This window comes from Spermophilus citellus (assembly GCF_964194105.1).
Source record: "Spermophilus citellus genome assembly, chromosome: 3".
Taxonomy (NCBI): Eukaryota; Metazoa; Chordata; class Mammalia; order Rodentia; family Sciuridae; genus Spermophilus; species Spermophilus citellus.
This window is the reverse complement of record NC_138184.1, coordinates 128,907,898-128,927,508: the sequence shown is the minus strand read 5'-3', so window position 1 is coordinate 128,927,508 and position 19,611 is coordinate 128,907,898. Positions and strand designations below refer to the sequence as shown.

At 46.6% G+C, this 19,611-nt stretch overlaps 2 protein-coding genes and 1 pseudogene across 5 annotated transcripts in view; 1 reads left to right on the top strand and 2 right to left on the bottom strand.

Annotated features, from left to right (window-relative positions):
• The first annotated feature begins 2,692 nt into the window (after window positions 1–2,692).
• On the top strand, window positions 2,693–4,223 carry LOC308643434 (serine/threonine-protein kinase Nek4-like; annotated as a pseudogene). Its single transcript has 2 exons — window positions 2,693–3,350; window positions 3,619–4,223. The product of its transcript is annotated as a serine/threonine-protein kinase Nek4-like (transcript).
• A 9,039-nt stretch (window positions 4,224–13,262) lies between these two features.
• MYL7 (myosin light chain 7) lies at window positions 13,263–15,196 on the bottom strand (the record flags this gene model as incomplete). The annotated part of the gene is made up of 6 exons (XM_081287413.1): window positions 15,089–15,196; window positions 14,875–14,950; window positions 14,540–14,644; window positions 14,062–14,140; window positions 13,834–13,882; window positions 13,263–13,364 (listed from the first exon to the last, which is right to left on the bottom strand). The coding sequence occupies exons 1-6, from the start codon at window positions 15,122–15,124 to the stop codon at window positions 13,263–13,265; spliced, it is 447 nt and encodes a 148-aa protein (XP_081143539.1). The 5' UTR covers window positions 15,125–15,196.
• Window positions 15,197–18,621: 3,425 nt separating this feature from the next.
• Window positions 18,622–19,611, bottom strand: part of GCK (glucokinase) — a gene marked incomplete at both ends in the record, with an annotated part of 52,516 nt that continues 51,526 nt past the window's right edge. For all 3 annotated transcript variants that reach the window (XM_081286460.1, XM_081286461.1, XM_081286459.1), the window contains 2 exons: window positions 18,622–18,766; window positions 19,008–19,241. In XM_081286460.1, the coding sequence (XP_081142586.1) occupies window positions 18,622–18,766; window positions 19,008–19,241 (379 nt within the window). The remainder of the gene's footprint in view (window positions 18,767–19,007; window positions 19,242–19,611) is intronic.

Below are 19,611 nucleotides of genomic sequence, written 5' to 3'. Positions count from 1 at the left end.
ATACATAGTATATTCGTACCAATTCATGCCTTCATACCTGTACTTTGGATAATAATGATCATCACATTTCACCATCATTAATAACCCCATGCCCCCTCCTTTCCCCTCCAACCCCTCTACCCTATCTAGAGTTTGTCTATTCCTCCCATGCTCCCTATCCCTATCCCACTATGAATCACCCACCTTATATCAAAGAAAACATTCAGAATTTGGTTTTTTTGGGATTAGCTAACTTCACTTAGCATTATCTTCTCTAACTCCATCCATTTACCTGCAAATGCCGTGATTTTATTCTCTTTTATTGCTGAGTAATATTCCATTGTGTATATATGCCACATTTTTTTCTTATCCATTCATCTATTGAAGGGCATCTAGGTTGGTTCCACAGTTTAGCTATTGTGAATTGTGCTGCTATAAACTTTGATGTGGCTGTGTTCCTGTAGTATTCTGTTTTTAAGTCCTTTGGGTAGAGACTGAAGAAAGGGATAGCTAGGTCAAATGGTGGCTCATTCCCAGTTTTCCAAGAAATCTCCATACTGCTTTCCATATTGGCTGCACCAATTTGCAGTCCAACAGCAGTGTATGAGTGTACCTTTTCCCCCACATCCTCACCAACACTTATTGTTGTTTGTCTTCATAATAGCTGCCATTCTGACTGGAATGAGATGAAATCTTAGAGTAATTTTGATTTTCATTTCTCTAATTGCTAGTGATGATGGACATTTTTTCATGTATTTGTTGATTGATTGTACATCATCTTCTGAGAAGGGTCTGTTCAGTTCCTTGGCCCATTTATTGATTGGGTTATTTGGTTTTTTGGTGTTTAGCTTTTTGAGTTTTTTATATACCCTAGAGATTAGTCCTCTTTCTGTGTGAGGGGTAAAGATTTGCTGCCAAGATGTAGGCTTTCTATTGACCTCACAGATTGTTTCTTTTGCTGAGAAGAAACTTTTTATTTTGAGTATCTTTAAGATGGTTGTTTTAAAGTCTTTGTCTAGCAAGTCACCTATTTGGCTTTCTTTCTTTCTTTTTTTATACCTTTATTTTATTGATTTTTATGTGGTGCTGAGGATTGAACCCAGGGCCTTGCACATGCTAGGTGAGCACTCTACCACTGAGCCACAAGCCCAGCCCTATTTGGCCTTTCTCTGGTATGGTTTCTGTTGATTTATTTTTCCCTTGGAGTGGATCATACACTCCTGTTTCTTTGTCTGCTTTGTGATGTTTTTAGTTGAAAATTGAATATTTCTATTTCACAATGTGAAAACTCTGAAAACCAGGTGTTTCCCCTTTCCCCAAGTTTGCTGTTTTATTTATTTAAAAATTATTACTATCAACTATGGCAGCAATGATGTGGTGGGTCATGTCTCAGTTCTCCTGCCCTGGCCAGACCTCCATAGCCTATCCCCCTGCAGCCTCTCCAGCATGAGCAGGGCCTTCTGCCATGGCCCACAGACCTACCCAATGCTGCTGCCACATCCCAAATGGGGTCTGAGCTGGGAATATGCCCCTACTGCTCCCTGCAGATTGTGGGCAGGGAAGCTACAGGGAGGTGATGCTTATGAAGTACCAGTGGGACATCAGAATTTATGTTATAAAAAAAAATGAAGCTCTTAAATGCCTCCAGCTGTTGAACAGGAAGCTCAGTTCTTGTCTCAGTTGAAGTACTCCAACACTGTCAACTGCAAAGCATCATGGGAGGGAGGAGAGGTCTATTCTACATTGTTCATGGCCTCTGTGAAGCTGGTGATCTGTACCCAGAGCTCCAGGAGCAAAAAGGGAAATTTCTGCCTGATAGTCTAATAGTAGAGTGGTTTGTACAGTTTGGCATAATTTTTCAGTATTTACATAAGAAACACAACCTTTATCTAGATCTGAAACAACTCAAAATCTCTTTCTGATAGGAACAAACATCATTCAAGTGGGTGACCTAGGAATTGACTATTAGAGAACACTGTGACATGGAAAACAGCCTCATTGGCATACCCTATTAGATGAGCCTTGAATTATTCTTAAACAGATCCTATAAGTCTGATGTTTGGGATTAGGGATGCTGTGTTGCTGGGCAAGCCAAGATGGCTACAGTTACACTCTTTGCTGAGGCTTGCAGTAGACTAGGTTTTTGTATGTAGCCAAAGTCATGATCACCCTGATTCAGTGTATGTCCTCAAGGTCATGAAAATTTGCTTGTGAGCATTCATCCACTTATGTAACCTGTTGGCAATATGTCTTCTTTGTCTGGCCTGCATATTAAAAATTGTCCATGGAGCCAGGCATGGTGGCACATGCCTATAATCCCAGTGGCTCAGGAGGTTGAAGCAGGAGGATCATGAGTTCTAAGCCAGCCTCAGAAAAAAATGAGGTACTAAGCAACTCAGTGAGACCCTGTAGGGCTGGGGATGTGGCTCAGTGGTTGGGTGCTCTTGAGTTCAATTTCGGTGCAAAAAAAAAAAAAAGATGATCCATGGAAGGATTCAGGAGGCTGGAGCTAGAGACTGGGGGGTTGCTGTAGCTTCCAAATAAAGAACGTCTATTATCTCAACTGTGCCTCACATCTTCTTTCACCTGCTGGGATCCGGAATCTGTTTCCCAGGGTCTGAGCCTACATCTTGATTTGTGTTTATGTAATGGCCACTCTGAATCTGAACCATGATTTCAATGCAAAAAACCCCCATGAATTCTTTATTGGATTATTGAAGGAAAGCTTCCACCAATGTCAAGAGTTTATAGCCCAGTGCTGGCAAAACTGATAAGAACATTGAGGGAAAGTTCTGAAGAAAGACCCTCTATGAGGAACATCCTGAGATGGCCCAGATAAAAAACCCATTCTCCTTGATTTTGGAGTCTACAAAGACAAAAACCTCCAAAACTAACATTAAAAATGATGATTCTAAATCCAAACCTGTTGTTACCAGGGTTTTCTAGAAAGGCAGAATCAAATTATGAAGTAATCCATCCCCAACCACATTCTGCTGAGGGCTCCAAGTCACATGTAATGAATGAAGATAAATATTTAACCCAGGAGAAACTCATGGCCATCAGTCCCTTGAAATAACTTGCTGTTCTAGAAGGCCACACTGGCAAACCAGACATGAACAATACTGCAGAGTCACTAGTCACACTCAGTAGGGTAAATATTGACATCTTGCCTGCAGAAAGTAGAGACTCAATAAATGACAGTGTAGTTCTGAAAAATCAACCAAGACACTTAGATGCCTCTAACAAGCAAAAAGGTAAATGCAATATTTCTCAAGTAAAGAAAGAGGGTCTGCAGGGTAACACTAAGTCCAGTGCTCAGCCTGAAAGCCTGATTCCCATATGGTCCTCTGTCAATGGCAGTGGGGAAGAGAGTAAACCAGTGAGGCTGTTGGAGCTCCTAAACAAAGACCAAAGGCCGAAGAACAGGTTGAATTCATGTGAATATATTATAGAAAAACAGAGCAGAATCTACCCAGATTTACAGCCACACAGTTTTAGGTCTGAATATTCCCTGTCTCCATAGTGATGGCAGAAGAATACAGACTGTGCACAGTGAGGGAGAGCAAAGTCAACAGAGATCTCTTTGCATTCCAAGAGGCACCTTCTCAATTTTGACTTCTCATCCCACTGTTGGGAAAGTGTCTATCACATTGTCACAACAAAATGCTGAAAACCAAAGTAGAATGGTTACTGGGTCTGTGAATAGTTCAAGGAGCAGTGAGATGTCATTATCAAAGGACTATCTGTCATCAGTCAGAAAGAGGAGGTGGCTAAAGCAGACCCAAGAAGAAATATTCCTCTCAGGCCTTTCAGTGAGGAAAACTTCTCTGAGAGCAGCAGAAACTGCAGCAGGAAATCCAAACAGGGAAACTGCAGCAGGAAATCCAGTTCATACCTGCCGGACAGCAACATTACTCAGGGGAGGAAACTGATTGATAGTGGGTGAGCTAAGTTCTTCTACAAGGTGAACTGATAGGTCAGATAGGGACTTCAGGGAAGGAAAAAGTCATACAAATGAAATGAGTGACTGATACAATTGAGGACTAAGATCCTTAAACTGGCTTCTAAAGAGAGCTGTGAAGTTGACCATAACCAAATTCAGTGTCAGATTTAAATTTCGTTGGAAATATTGGGACACATTGGTACTTCATGGAGAAGTTGCAGAAGAGATAGACAAACTCCTATTTAAAGGACTGCCTTCAGCTAGAATGACAGATTCTGAAAAAAATCAGAATAATTGTTGAAATATTGAGAGTTAACATCATTAGCAGCCTGAAGACTCAGCTGTTAGAGTAGGTATGTGATCTTCTAGAAGAGGAGGATAAATTGAACACAGAGTTACATTTATGGGAGCATGTGGGTAGAAAGTACACAACTTATAGTAGGAAAGCTTGCCAGTTGAAATCTTAGAGAAAGTGACTTTTTGAGAATTTGTTTTAATCTGTCAAATCTGAAGGCCAATTTTCAAAGGTTTATGGCTTTAAAGACAAACAAACCATAACAGTCATTTAGAGGCCATTTACTATTCTTTTATATCTCTTTGGGCTTTTTTTGTTTTGTTTTACGTTGGTACCAGGAATTGAACCTAGAGCACTTAAACCACTGAGCCACATCTCCATTCCTTTTTTTTTTTTTTTAAAGAGAGAGTGAGAGAGGAGAGAGAGAGAGAGAGAGAGAATTTTTTTTAATATTCATTTTTTAGTTCTCGGCGAACACAACATCTTTGTTGGTATGTGGTGCTGAGGATCGAACCCGGGCCGCACGCATCCCAGGCGAGCGCGCTACCGCTTGAGCCACATCCCCAGCCCTCCATTCCTTTTTATATTTTATTTAGAGACAGGGTCTCACTAAGTTGTTGGAGGCCGGCTTTGGACTTGTGATCCTCCTTGCCTCAGCATCCCAAGCTGCTGGGATCACAGTCATGTGCCACTGCACCCAGCTTCTTTGGGGGTTTTCTTATTGGAAAAAAATTGGATACAACAGAGTTGTATCAAACCCATTGCCTCACACATGCTAGGCAAGTGCTCTGCCACTGAGCAACAACTCCAGCCCCAGCATTCCGTTCTTAACAAGATCTGCCCACAAGGGAAGTTTGTACCAGAGCCTAACTGGCGGTGTGTGTGTGTGTGTGTGTGTCCCCAACTCTAGGCACTTCTATCCTTCCTATCTTGCCTGGAAGTGATGGGAGGAAAAAAGAGCCTGAGAAGCACTGGTGAAAGTCACAGCCCAGGGGCACAGGCTTGCTAAAACATGGTCACAAGCTATAGAACACTCTCGCTCCCACATATCATACATACTTTTCTGGGAAATGTATGGTTAACATTTTGGTTACTGATTTAGTTTCTTCAGTCATCTGTTTCTTTTGGGGCTGCTGCAATGGATTCCTGACATCCAGTCATAAGCATGCAAGTGGCAGTAGGCAGTGATATTAGTGTCTCTGACCAAACTGTTCACAGGACTCTCAGGGTGTTTCCCTTGTTTGTGCAGAAGTACAGCCTATTTCTCTGGCATGTGGGAGGGGTGGAGATGCAGAAGAAGCGGAGAGTTCAGGGGGTCCTGAGGAGAAGGGGGTGGAGGTGCTGCCTGCAGAGATAAGGTTCTATTTTGGAGCTGTGTGGCTTTGCATGTCAGCAGAGCATCCTGGGGGATGATCCACAGACAGGAGGGGGAGGGCTGAGATTAAGTGGCAAATAGAAGATCAGAGGCTTCTCCAGATGCCTGAGGTGGCAGAGAGAGTGCCATGTATCCCAGAGGAAAGGGACAGTGAGGGCAGATTGTGATGACAGGGATGCATGGGCAGTGGAAGAGAGGCCAGCAAGAGGGGGTCTCCTTACATCACCCACACTGCATGCATACATACACATGCATATACATGTGCAACCCCCTCTCCCCATGTGCACACTTGCACATGCCCAGCACAGATAGCAGGTACAAGGAGACTCTTTCCTACTGCAGGGGCTCCCTTGGTGCACTGCCTCTGGCTACCAGGGCAGGTCTCATGCTGATGGCTTTTAGATGAAGATGTACTTTACACCCAGTGAGGAACCCCCAATTATAAACAGCTGAGTCTGGCAAACTCACTGGATCACAGCATCTATATAAAAGCTCCTCAACCTTCACAGGTCTAGAGATTCATGTCACTTCACTCATTCACAATTCATTTGCAGAGTGTGTGCTCTCCGCCAGGACAGAGCTGACAAATATGTTTGCCACCTTCAAAGTGCTCACAGGAAGTCATGGTGATCCAGGCCAGCCCTGGGAGGAATGGTGCCCAGCATTGAGTCAGGAGATCCTTCCTGGATGAAGTGACTGTGGGCTGAGACCTGAAGCCATAGAGGCAGAGCCAGGTCTCCTCCCTCTGACCCTTTGCAGACAGAGATTCTCTACTTGGCCAAACTATAGTCAGGCCCCTGATCATTTTTTTTTTAATTTTAGTTTTTAAAATTTGTTTTAATTAGTTATACATAAAAATATGGAATTCTTCATGAATTCGCATGTCATCCTCGCACAGAGGCCATGCTAATCTCTGTATTGTTCCAATTTTAGTATATATGCTGCCAAAGCAAGCACCCCTGATCCTTTTCTTAGGCTCTCTGGCACACTTCTGTTTCTCTAGTTTTTGCAAAGAACCCGCTAAGTTAGTTTAACCAGAGGCCCTTGTCTCCATAACTGATCAGATTCTTCATCCTGTTCCTTCCCTCCATGATGTCTGACCATGTTGGCAAGAATTCTGGGAGGTTAGTGTCACTGAATTTCCCTATCCTTTGTCTTCTCTTAGTCATTTTCAATCTACTGATTCCACCTGCTCCTTGATTATAAATTCCACATGACCACACTGTATTTGGAGTTGATTCTAAAGTTTCTCCTCACTGCAAAATCCCATCACCATGGTCCTTACACCTATCATAATGGTCCTGAATAAAGTCTCCTTACCATGATTAATCAGTATTATTAAATAAGTTTTTTTTTTCTAAATAGGAGCAAGGGGCCAGTCCCCAGCAGGGGATTCTTGTCACACAATATGGTAGCAGAGACTGGGTTGAGGGGGTTCACTGCAAGGTAAGGATGATCTTGGAGGGCCAACCTTGATGATCTGGCAAGAGTTGTTCCTGTGCCTCTGGCTGCCCTCCCATATACCTCAGCTGAATTCTTCCAACCTCAGTGCTTCCTGCCCTCTACTTTGGCCTGGCCCAAAGTAACTAGTCAGAGAGCTGGGTACCTGGGATGCCACTAAACAGTATTTGGGGTATAGGGTTCTATACCCCAATAGTCAAAATCAAGAAAAGTGTCTCAGTTTCTGACTAATCTTAAAACTTTGTCAGTGCTACTGTTTGTCTTCATCAGGATATTGGCTAAGTTGATGTACCACTTACCTATTGGTACAGTACAAGTTGTGCCAAATCTTACTGGCTCAAAACAGTAACAGTTTCTTATTTCTCAGGACGCTGTGGGCTGACCAGGCAGGTCTTTTCTCTTCCTTCCTAAGCTTGGATATGGCCATTTGAGGCTCAGGGTTCATCAAGGCCTCATTCCTTCATGTCTAGTCTTAGGTGGATGACCAAGGGCCAGGCTTCTCTCTCCATGTTATCTTTTATTCTGAATTTTGTCTCAGCCTGGTGACTTTGGGTTTCAAGAAATTGAGGGCAGAACTGCAAGATGGAAGTCAACATGCCATAGACCAGCAACAATTCAGGAGGTGGAGAAGTGGCCTCAGACTCATGATGGTAGAACCTTTGCACTAAATGATGTACTGAATTCTATCGTATTATCACTTCTGGGTGGTGTGCAGACGTGACTGTGGCTTCCAGGACTCTGCCACCTGGAGAGGAGGAGATCATCAGGGGTAGTGGCCCTCCCTAGAAACATCTGCTCTTTAATACAGTGCTACTTGGCCCCCAGCCTGTGGCTATACCAAGTGGTTCTGAACTAAAATCAGCCTACTCTGGGAGGGACTCAGAAGAGGAGGCCCGAAGGTTGCGTAGGTGTTGTCAAAAGGTTGTGTAATTCAGACATCTTCATTCAAAGGCCATGGTTATGCAGGGGACACAGAAACTTCTAGGTGCAAGGATCTATGGGATATGTACAGCTAGTTTATGCTCCTAGAGAGGGAGCCCCACACAGCTGCCTTGTGCTCTGGGATCTAAACAAAGATCAGGACAAATTCAAACTTACCTCTCTGGGATGCGTATGACCCTAGACAGGTTGCTTAGCCATGTAGTGCCTCTATTTCCTATCTGAAGATGGGGATAAGTCACTCTGTATTGTTTAGGATTAGGTTCCACTATAAGTATAAAGACTCCCAACAGCAGCAGCTTCTATCAGATGGAGCTTGTTCTCTTTGTGTTAGGAGTTGAGGTGATGTGTGACATACCCTTGTGTCAGGGCCCAGGATGGCCCAGTTTGTAGCCCCTGCCCACACCTTCATGGCCCAAGGAGGCTGTGTGCGAGCTGTATGCTAGGGTTTAATAGAGGTGCACATATCTGTCTCTTAAAGAGAACACTGTCACCACACGGAGTCACCCCTGCCACCAAAGGAGGCTGAAAGTGGAGGCTTTATTCTAGGGTCCTGAAAGAGGAAGGGCATCAGTTGGGGATGAGCTGATTGCCATGTGCATGGAGCACCAGCCCTGATGAGTGTCAAGGGCAGAGAACTCTATGGCCATCAGATCCTATCAATATGCAGTCCCACCCTCCTTGACATATGAGGACACTAAGCTCCAGACAGTTTGGGAGCACTTATGTACCTACTGGGGGGGGGGGTGTCTGCTCCTTTACTTTAGGTACAGACTCACTCACAGCTGTGCCCATTCTGCTAACTTTCAGTCCATAAAATTCCAGAAGTTTAGCTGCATGGGAAGAGACACACATGGACCTACTCCCCCATCTGTCCAGCATACCTGGACCATCTGCACTCCTGTGCACTGTGGTTAGAGCATGAGAAGGCAATTTCTCCTATTAACTGTGACTTGGGGGCTGGGGATGTGGCTCAAGCGGTAGCAAGCTCGCCTGGCATGCGTGCGGCCAGGGTTCGATCCTCAGCACCACATACCAACAAAGATGTTGTGTCCGCCGAGAACTAAAAAAAAAATATTAAAAATTCTCTCTCTCTCTCTCTCTCTCTCTCTCTCTCTCTCTCTCTCTCTCTCTCTCTCTCCCCTCTCTCACTCTCTCTTTAAAAAAAAAAACAAAACTGTGACTTGGGACCATTGACTCACCTTTTCCCATTCCTTCTTTGACTTCACTCTTCCCAGCCTCAGGCAACCACTGCAGACTTTCAACTTTTATGAGATTATCATTTAACTTTTTATTATTTTAATTTGTATTTTCCCTTCTGGCTACCTCTGCCTGAGGAGGAGTCTCAGCCTGTGGAGAGCATCTGGATTGGAGAGTGGGTGGGCTGTGAGACAGCAGGCATCCATCAAGCCCTGACAGTGTGAGACTTTGAACAGCCTACGCCTGCTGGAGAAGCATGCAGGGTCACATATTCCTCATGCCAGGGCACACAGCTAAAGAGCCTGCATTTAACCTTATCAGTGGTGTTAACTCGGATAAAGAAAGAATGTGCAGAGAAGGAGGATGTGTGGGTGCAGGGCAGGGCCTGAGATCCACCCTGAGGGCTAAAAGGAACTCAGGATAAGATCAGAAGATACAATTTTAGCAGGGCTTTAACCACCACTGACCTGAGCCTCTGGGGGATCAGCTTATGCTCTGCACCCCAGCCAGCGTGGCTAGAGTTGTTCCTGGGGAAAGTCCCTCCCCCGCCCCCATGTCTTCCCCCAGCTTGCAGAGTCTCTGGAGTGATGGAACATCAGGCCATGTTGGCCAGAAGATTAAAAACAAAATCTGCCAAACCAGAAAATCTTCCACAAAAGTAAATGGAAAAAAACAGTTAAATTATTGAATAAGCATTAAGTAGACTGTAATGCTCATTATTGGCAACCCTCTAAGAGGTTGCAAAGATGGACATCTTGCCCTTGTACATAGCCAGGTACAATCCATTCTGTCCACATTCTCAGGAGAAATGGGGAACTTGTCCTCAGGTAAGAGGTCTCCACAACAGCACTGATCATATGCAGTGTACACTGAGTCCTCCTGGGCCATCTGGTTTGTTAATTGCTTTCATCCAAAGGAAAAAATAAACTCATATCTTAAGACAGGAAGTGGGTTTACAATTTCAGGCAGGCACCAGGCTGAACTTAGACTCCCACCCTCTCATAGAAACACCCTCTCATAGAAACTGGGAGATAAGAATGTTGTCTACCATGGTGATGACATTTCAGATGGGGCTCCCAGGTCCTTAATGAATCCTTCCTGAGTTGTAAAATTGGCAGGAAGCCTTTGGGCAGATTTACATAAAAAGGAGTTGACAAAGAACCTACAATTACAAGTTTTCTAAAGGAAATGCTCTAAGAAAGATAATAATATTGTATCTTCTCTTATTTGTTTTTAATTAATGCATGATAATTATGCAGATTCATGAAGGACTATGTGAAGTTTCTATACATGTATACATTGAATAATGACCAAATCAGGTTAAGCATATCTATCTCTTCAAATGTTTATCATTCCTTTGTTGTGAAAACCCTTAAAATCCTTTCATCCAGCTTTTTGAATACATGCAGTGCATTATCAATATTTTTAATTTTTTTCCAAAGCAAAGTCATGACTCACATGCAAATAGTGAACACCACCAAAGATTTTATTTGTTAATTCACTAGGGAAACAATAAAATGTTACAACTCATTCAGGAAGAATGCAAAAAGCATCCATATGGATAGGCAGTCAGGAATGCTGAGGTGAATCTGCTTAACAGTTGCAAAATTGGCTTCTTTCACAGAGTAAAAGGGAAAATAAATGTTTCCACTGAACATTTATTTGCATGTCTGTGGACAAGAGTTATTGCCTTGCTATTAGTTTTCTACAACCTATAGAGTTATGAAATTGCTTAAAGATAAAGGTGCAGAGGACTCCATCCAATTAATAATGGACACCTGTGGTGTTTTCATCCATTTCAAAGTCTATCACAATTTCACCTGTAGAGGCTTGGATTTTAAATTTATCCCTTACTTCATGAAAAAAAAAAAAAAAAAAAAACAACTTAGGATAGCATAAGGACAATTCCTTGATTTGCTCACCCTGTCTTCTCAGCATGCTTGGAGGGATGAACAGGGGCCACTGTCTGGATGGAAACACAAGCAGATTCATGAATTTCACGATCATTCGTAAGCAATAGAATCAGCTGTTCTTTTTTTTTAAACCAGGGATTGAACCCAGGGGCACTCAACCACTGAGCCACATCACCAGCACTTTTTATAGTTTATTTTTTTTAATTAAATTTAATTAATTAATTTTTGGGGTATAGTATTGAACTTCGGGGTACTCGATTACTGAGCCACATTCCAGCCCTATTTTGTATTTTATTTAGAGACAGGGTCTCACAGAGTTGCTTAGTGCCTTGCTTTTGCTGAGGCTGATTTGAACTCATGATTCTCTTGTCTCAGCCTCCCGAGCTGCTGGGATTACAGGCGTATGCCACCATGCCCCGCTATAGTTTATTTTGAGACAAGGTCTTACTAAGTTGCTAAGGGTCTTGCTAAATTGCTAAGGCTGGCTTCAAACTCACCATCCTCTTCTCTCAGACTCCCAAACTGCTGGGATTACCGGCATGTGCCACCATGCCCTGCTAGAATCAGCTATTCTTGAAGCTGGGCTTGGAGGTGCATGCCTGTGATCCCAGACTCAGGAGACTGAGCCAAGAGTATCTCAAGTTTGAGGTCAGCCTGGGCAACTTAAACATAGTTCAGTGGTAAAGCCCCTCTGTGTTCATCCCCCAGTATCACATGCACACATACAAAAATCCCACCTATGAGTACATCAAATCTCAAGACTCCACTTAGTAATAAAATTGCCAAATCCTGATTAACTGAACATCTCTTGAGGTGAAAATGCATTTTCCCCTGGGACTTCAGGAAGACAACATGGGTGGCTCAGCCTTCTCTTGATCACCTCCTCTCATCTCTCTAGCTACAGACATTGCAGCAGGGCATGGAGGGAGCTGAGGGGCACAAAGAGCTGCTACTACTCAGCTCTGGTCTGACTAAACTGTCATTGCCTCTCTATCTCTCCCTCAGGTGCTTTGAGGGACCCCTGCTGCCCCTTAGGTACCAATGATAGGAGTCACCTACTTCTCCAGCCACTGGTTTCTGAAATAAGGTAGGAGATAGGGACACTCAATTCTTTTTTTTTTTTTTTTTAATTTTATTGGTTCTTTTTAGTTAGACATGACAATAGGATCCATTTTGACATAATTATTAAGGCATGGAATATAGCTTCTTTTTTTATTGGTTGTTCAAAACATTACAAAGCTCTTGACATATCATATTTCATACATTAGAATCAAGTGGGTTATGAACTCCCATTTTTACTCCAAATACAGATTGCAGAATCACATCGGTTACACATCCACATTTTTACATAATGCCATATAGTAACTGTTGTATTCTGCTACCTTTCATATCCCCTACTATCCCCCCTCCCCTCCCCTCCCCTCCCCTCCCCTCCCATCTTCTCTCTCTACCCCATCTACTGTAATTCATTTCTCTCCTTGTGGGACACTCAATTCTGTGAGATAAGTTTCTTCCCCATTCCCATACTTTTTCACTGTACTTTGCATAAGGGGCTCAGGAGACCTGAGGCCAATTTCTACTATTATTTTGAATACCTCCAAGTGCTCTGGTCTGGGCTCTGGTGTCCATTTCCTGTCATGCCATAATTCTCACCTGTATTTCCCATGAGATTTGGGTTGTACTTTTGGATGGTTTCACATGGGACCCACCTACACCACTGTGCCAAGAGGGGAATGTACAGTGGGTCGGGGGTGCTTTACAGTTGGGGCTGCTATCACTAGTTGGGTAGAAAGTTTGCTGAATGCCTAGAAACTCTTTGTTCTACACAACCTTGAGGATATGGGCAGTGCCTACTTTGAGGTTCGTTCATGGGCTTGTGGAAGGAGGTACAAGTCCTCTTCTAGAAATTGGCCTTGAGCAAGGTGACCACTTTTCTGGGCCTCAGTGTACTCATCTATAAACTGCTCATGGTCATGGTTCATAATTCATTTGGCAGCATGGGGTGAAGTGAGTTGTGTGTGTGATGGTCATTATCTTAGTGGGCCTGTATTAGTCCCTGAGACTCCTGTCTGGTCCCCACCCCCTCTGTCACAGATAAGCCAACATTACAGTTTTCATTCAGAAACAGAGTTTATTGTGGTACCCCAGGCCTGCCCCTTACTCCTCTTTTTCGTCCCCATGAGTGATGATGTAGCACAGGGACTTGTAGTCGATGTTGCCTGCCAGGTCCATGGGTGTCAGGGCAAACATCTGCTCCACCTGTGGAGGCAACAACTGGCAGAGATGTGGCTTAGGGGACCTGTGACCCTTTACCCTCAACCTGGGGCTGTTTTGGGGCCTCAAACTTTTTAAATCCAAGCCCCAAACGCCTGGTTATTTTCCTGTTGGTCATCATTGGGCAGACTAAGCAGTAGGCTCAAACGGAGGCAGAAGTCAAAAGGTGCACCCTGGTCACAGAGATGGTCCCAGCCCCCTGTGAAGATACTTTTCCAATGGTCACTTGGTCTGCACAGTCTCCCTGCCTGGCATACTTCCACCCTCCAACCCCACATCTACCCCTACAGGTTTTGATAGAGATGGCACATCCTCTGGAAAGGCCCAGTTGCCCTCTCAGCCTATACTACACTGGTGCTGGGGGCAGTGGGTCAGGAGGCATCCCCAATGCCCTGCTGGGGAGGGCCCTGAGAAGTTCCTAGGGATAGGTACTAACAGGGTTGGGCAGGCTTACCTCAGCTGGAGAGAACTTGTCTGCCTGGGTCAGGAGGAGCTGCTTGAACCTGGGAAGTGGGGAGGATCTGAGCTGAGAGAAAGGGTGGCATAGCCCAGGAAAGAGCTGGTCACCCCTCAAAGAACACTGAAGGCCAAGGTTCAGGTGGCCCCCCACGTAAGCGGCCCCACTGCCCCTTTCTGCTTCTGCATGTTGTCCCTCACTGTGGGTAGGGGAGTTGACACTTACTCATCCTTGTTCACTACCCCTTGGCCGCTGGGGTCAAACATACGGAAGGCACTCAGGATGGCTTCCTCGGGGTCTGTCCCTGGGAGACCAAGGCAGCCAGGTGAATACTCAGGTCCCCAGCTTCTCAAGCCCTATCCAGGAGGAGCCCAGAGTTGCATGGGGGGAGCTCTCCATGTTCCAGAAGAGATGGGGGCATTCCCCCCTATGGAATGTTCCTTGGGGATCAGAGGGTCTGGGAATGATCACCCTCCTGAAGTGGGCAGGGCTGGCTAGGAGTTAGGATTTAGGAATGGATGTTTCCTGAACTCAAGTCAGCACTGGGCTGACCAGGGCCCAGGATGTGCAGAGGTAGGCTCCACATCCCCTGGGTGGGCCATGGCCAGGCAGAGTCCAGACAGGGTTCTGGCAGGGTCAGGTGGGTTTGGCAGGTTCAGACTCCATGTCTGGTCAAGGGAACCCAGAGCTGCCCCAGGCTCACCATTGAGTTTCTCCCCAAAGAGTGTGAGGAAGACCGTGAAGTTGATGGGACCCTTCCCCTCCTGCAGCATAGCATCCAGTTCCTCCTCTGGGACGCTCACCTTGCCTATGAGGGTGGGGATGATACAAACACAGGGACCCTGGTATCCCAGAGAAGGGCCATTCTGCCCTTCCCCTTTTCCTGGCTTCTGGTGAAAAGGCAGGGAAAGGGAGGTGTAAGGAGATGGGAAGGAGAGAGAGAAGGGGGCAGGGAAACAGTTCTTTCTCTGAGCAGGGACCCTTGGGAAAGCAGGTGAGCAGGTGGGGGAGTAGTGGGCGGAAGGCAGAGGCACTCACCGAGCTGGGAGTAGGTCTCTCTCAGGTCTGACTTGCAGATAATGCCATCTCTGTTCTGGTCAATGCAGCTGAATGCCTGTGAGGAGGTAGAGAGTCCTGGGTGGTGTGTGGAGGACAATCAGGGGCCAGGGCCATAACACACAGAAAAGAGTGTGCATATGGGAAGGGGTAGGTTTTGGATAGGGTTGGGGTTTCCTGGGGGTGCGGCACTCACTTCCTTGAACTCCTGGATCTGGGCTTGTTCAAACATGGAAAAGACATTGGAAGATCCACGCTGAGTCTGCTTGGTGGCTGCAGCCTTTCCCCGGATCCCAGTCTTCCTGCTGGCCTACAATACTGTGGATGAGAGGGAGTCCTCTCCCCAGGTCCCCTAAATGTCCCTTTCTCATCATGCACAATCTAAGAGCAGTCCCAGGAGACTCAGGGTGAGGATCCTCTCTCCAGCTCTGGGTACTACCTTTCAGGCTTCACACAGTCACAGAAGTCCCTGGCTCCGTCCCCTCCCAACCCTGGAGACTGCTGGTCTCTTTGTCCCCACCAGGCACTTACCATCTTCTCTGACGCGAATTGCTGCTCCCTCTTGCTGCCAGACCCCCTTTATGTCCCAGCCTTATCACCTGGCGGTCCAAATAAGGAGAGCAGCAGAGAACAGGCCCAAACTTGGCAGCCCCTGACTGGGCTAGAAGAGGATGAGGGCCCCAAGCAGATTCCAGTTACATTCCTGGTGACCTTCATGTCCACATGTAACATCTTGGGGTCCATCCATCTCATGTGACCACTCACTGTGTCTCCCCAGAGCAGAGTAGCTCAAAGCTTTCACCATTATAGGTATCAACTAAGGGTTCCTGTTGCCCCTTATCTGAGAATCTCTTCTGCAGGTCCAGTTTAGGCTCTGGCTAGGCCAGGCCAGTCCAGGCCCTATAGGCTTAGGGAGACAGTGTTTCTTTTTCTTTTTTTGGTCCTAAGGACTGAACCTAGGGGTGCTTAATCACTGAGCCACATCCCCAGCTGTGTTTATTTTTTATTTTGAGTTAGGGTCTTACTAAATTGCTTAGGGCCTCACTAAGTTGCTAAGGCTGGCTTTGAATTTGTGATCCTCCTGCCTTGAACCTCCCTCCCTCAAGCCCCCAGGATTACAAGCATGCACCACTTTGCTTGGAAGGAGACAGTGTTTCTGAGGATGATCTCTGGTCTAAGACTTGGGATTCCCAGAGGTTTTGGTGAAGACCTTCAGCTCTGGCCTCTTGCCCCCTGACTAAGTGACAACAGGCATCTCTGAGTTGTCTATACCCTGTAGGACCATTTACTTGGCTTTGGGGCAATTCTGGGGGTGAAAAGTGTACCGGCTACTCTCCACCTCTGTGCCCCTGCTATTGTGGCCTGCTCTTCTAGAGTGTTCCCATATCTTTCATTTGGAATCTTGCTGTCCTACAAGCCTCAACTCAACTCCACCTCCTTTAGCACCTCTGTGATGACGTTAACTGGGAACTGTGGGCATGTTTCCCATTCACTTGATGGCTAACTTGTTTTTGTAGCTTCCTCCTGAACACCCAGCCTGTTCAACACCTAAACCCCAGAGGGCTTGCACATAGCAGGTCTATGTGATTCTGTTTTGCATGAAGTTTTTGGAGCATGGACCCTCCCCTGGCACCCCATGAAAGAGGGTCACAGGGCCTCTCAGGTGGTGTTGAACTGTGGACAGAGGGGTCCGGACGCCCTCTGCTGTTCAGAGCAGCAACCTCACCAGCTTCTTGAGGGACCAGGGGAATCTCAGAGGAGCTAGAGAAGCTGGACTGCTTGAGAAAAGCAGGAGTGGGTTCCCTGGCTGGGCCTGCTGGCAACACTCACCCCAACCCAGCTATGCAAGGCCCATATATATCAATGGTGAGCTGAAAGAGGGCAGGCACTCTCATCCATTAGACCCCAGGTTTCCTATTTAAATATTTTGTTAACACCTCTTTTACTGTCTGGAAGTAAAATTCATTTCATTTTTTTTTTCAATTCAGATATGCAACTTAGCTTCACAAAAACATTTAAAAATCAATATAATACCTCAAACTGTAATATGAAGAAGTTGAAAGCCATTTATATCAAAATATGTCCTAATGTGTGTATGCTCAAACAATCCCATTATCTGGATGGTGAAGCAATCAGATGCTGTGTCAACTTACAGTACAGAACTTAAACTCAAATGAATGAAGAGGACCAGAGCAATTCCACATTAGAAGTACCAGAAAAATTAGAAGATCTCACAGAGGATGTGACTTTCCAAAATTACAACTTTGGGTCATGTTCTAAATGAGACAAAGCACAGTTGTTCCTAATTTGCTGGGTAGTTTCTTTTGTTGAGAAACGAATATGCAACACAATGACACAAATCTGTCTATATATGTAATTGTTCATTCTACCTAAAGATGGCGTTAGGTCCTACACTTGATATTTCACCTACCAAAGTCTCTATAGAGAGACCTTAGAATTGTGTGATATCTTCTATCTCTGGCCTCTACTCAGTGTCGCTACCTATTTGGCTCTGAGGGGACAGGACCTGAGAACAACTTGCAGCAGGGCCAGCCCATCCCTTCACTAGAACAATGACTTGCCTGGTACTCCTTCCATCCCACACTCATTGTGTGGCAGGCAGTGTTCTATGTCTCTGATCCCCCATATCATCCCATTCCCACAGCTTATCCTGTCGTTCTTCACATTTCCCTAGGTATAGCAGGCTGGAGGATAACGCATTCCAAGATATAGCCACATGACGATGTCTGTCTCTTCATATATTGTCCCCATGGTTCTTATGCACAGAGGTCAAATAAAGGCCATATTTAAACTTTTTAAAGTTTTTAATTAAAAACCCCACACAGTCCCAGGTTGGGCATGGAAAGGGTGGTGTGACACATGGGAGATATGATGAGGATGAGAGGGGGCTGAGATGGTCCCTTGGAGGTATGCTGAATGCTTCTGGGATTTCTTCCTGGACTAGTGCCCTTAGAGCCAAAGACACCTTCCTGCCTCTGGGAGCAGGCTGGAGGACTCCTGATGGTGCCTCCTCCATTTTGTGGGACCTTTGGGGCAGGATATTGGGGGCTCTGTCTCATCACTTGTAAGGGCCTATCTCAGGGGTGTGTGTGTGTGTGTGTGTGTGTGTGAAGAAAAAGGCCTCTTGGGGTTACCTGCAGACTGGGAAGTCCTCTCCCCACAGCTGGGCCTTCTCCTATGGCTCTTTATCCTCTTGGGTCAGACACAAGAAACAGTGAGGCCTGGGTGAACAGCAGCCCACTGTCCCCTGTGGGCCCAGGTCTGATCTGGCCAAGCTGCTGGAGTTGCCTGCCCCCTGCCTCCCAAGCAGGGTGAGCTTCCACAGAAGCCAAGCCACAGCAGGTGCCCAAGGGCACTCCCATCTCAAAGCAGGAGCCCAGGCCAGGCTGGCAGCTCTGAGAAGCAGACAGTGTGGAAATGCAACAAAGTCCTGAGTGAGCAACTACATCTCAGTAGTTGATTTCAGCAGGAAGGGCCAGGGCCTTTGGAGTCTCTGTTTCTGCTCCTCTCAGCCCCTTACCCCAGGGCTCTGGGGTTCTCCCACCGACTTCTGGAGAAAAGGCCAAGAGGCCAGATGGGCTCCAGTGACCTCTCACCATCTTCCAGGATTAGCAGCAGGATAGGCAGCTTCCTGCCCTGGTGAGCTGGGAGCAACTACAGAGAGCGCAGTCCCCATGGAGTCCAGGTTCAGCCCTCGCAGCCTGGCTCTCATTGGCCCAGCATGCAGGCCTTCTTACAGGCCACTGCGGAAACCAAGGCTGCACCCCTGCCGCTACCCTCTTCACTCTCGATGAAAGTGATCTCACAGCTGGGCGTCAGCCTGCGTACACTGGCGTGGAACCGCTCTTTGAAGCTGAATCGGAGGGAAACAGGGCTGCCTTACAAGCTCTTCCGGCCCTCCAGGTCTCACCTCTGCTAACCCCCACCTCTCCTGGGCGCCCAGAACCCAGCCGACCCTCCATCCCATCCAGGCCTAGGGGGACAACCCGAAGAGGCTCATGAATTCCTGGGGGCCATGCCATTTGGATCTCCCTTTAGTAGGGAGAGGGGTGCCAGGGTGGGGAGGGTCACCTAGGGTGCAGGGGGGGAATTACCTGGGGTGCAACTTGTACACAGAGCCATCCACACCCACGGTGATTCGCATCACTTCCTCGCTGCGGCTCTCGCGCATGCGGTTGATGACACCCGCCAGCCCTGCTGAGCACATGTGCGCTGCTCGCGTGGACACGCTCTCGCAGGCGCGGCGCACAATGTCGCAGTCAGTGGCGGAGGGCCTCAGCCCCAGTGTGCTCAGGATGTTATGGATCTGCTTGCGGTCGCCTGAGTCGCTGCAGGGTGGGAGGTGGAAGGGTGGTTGTCCAGGTCTGGCTAGCAGAGCCATGGGCCCTCTCTGGAGAAGGGATGATCCTACCCACCTCACCCAGTCAAAGCGGTCGGGACTTGTGCTCTGGAAGGCAGCAGGCAAATTTTGCCAGAGACCAGTACTTCATTTTTACTGCTCCCTCTAAGCCCTGGGTCTGTGCTCTAATGTGGTGCAAAAACATTGCCGCACCTGGGAGCTGTAGTGTGAATGAAGTATGAAGGTGTCTGTGGGAGTGAGGAACCATTTTGTGGGGGAAATGTGCACAGGGTAGCTACCTGGCCACTGCTCAGCTTGGGGCCAGAGAACACTCAGGATTCTGCTCCCAGTTCCTCCTC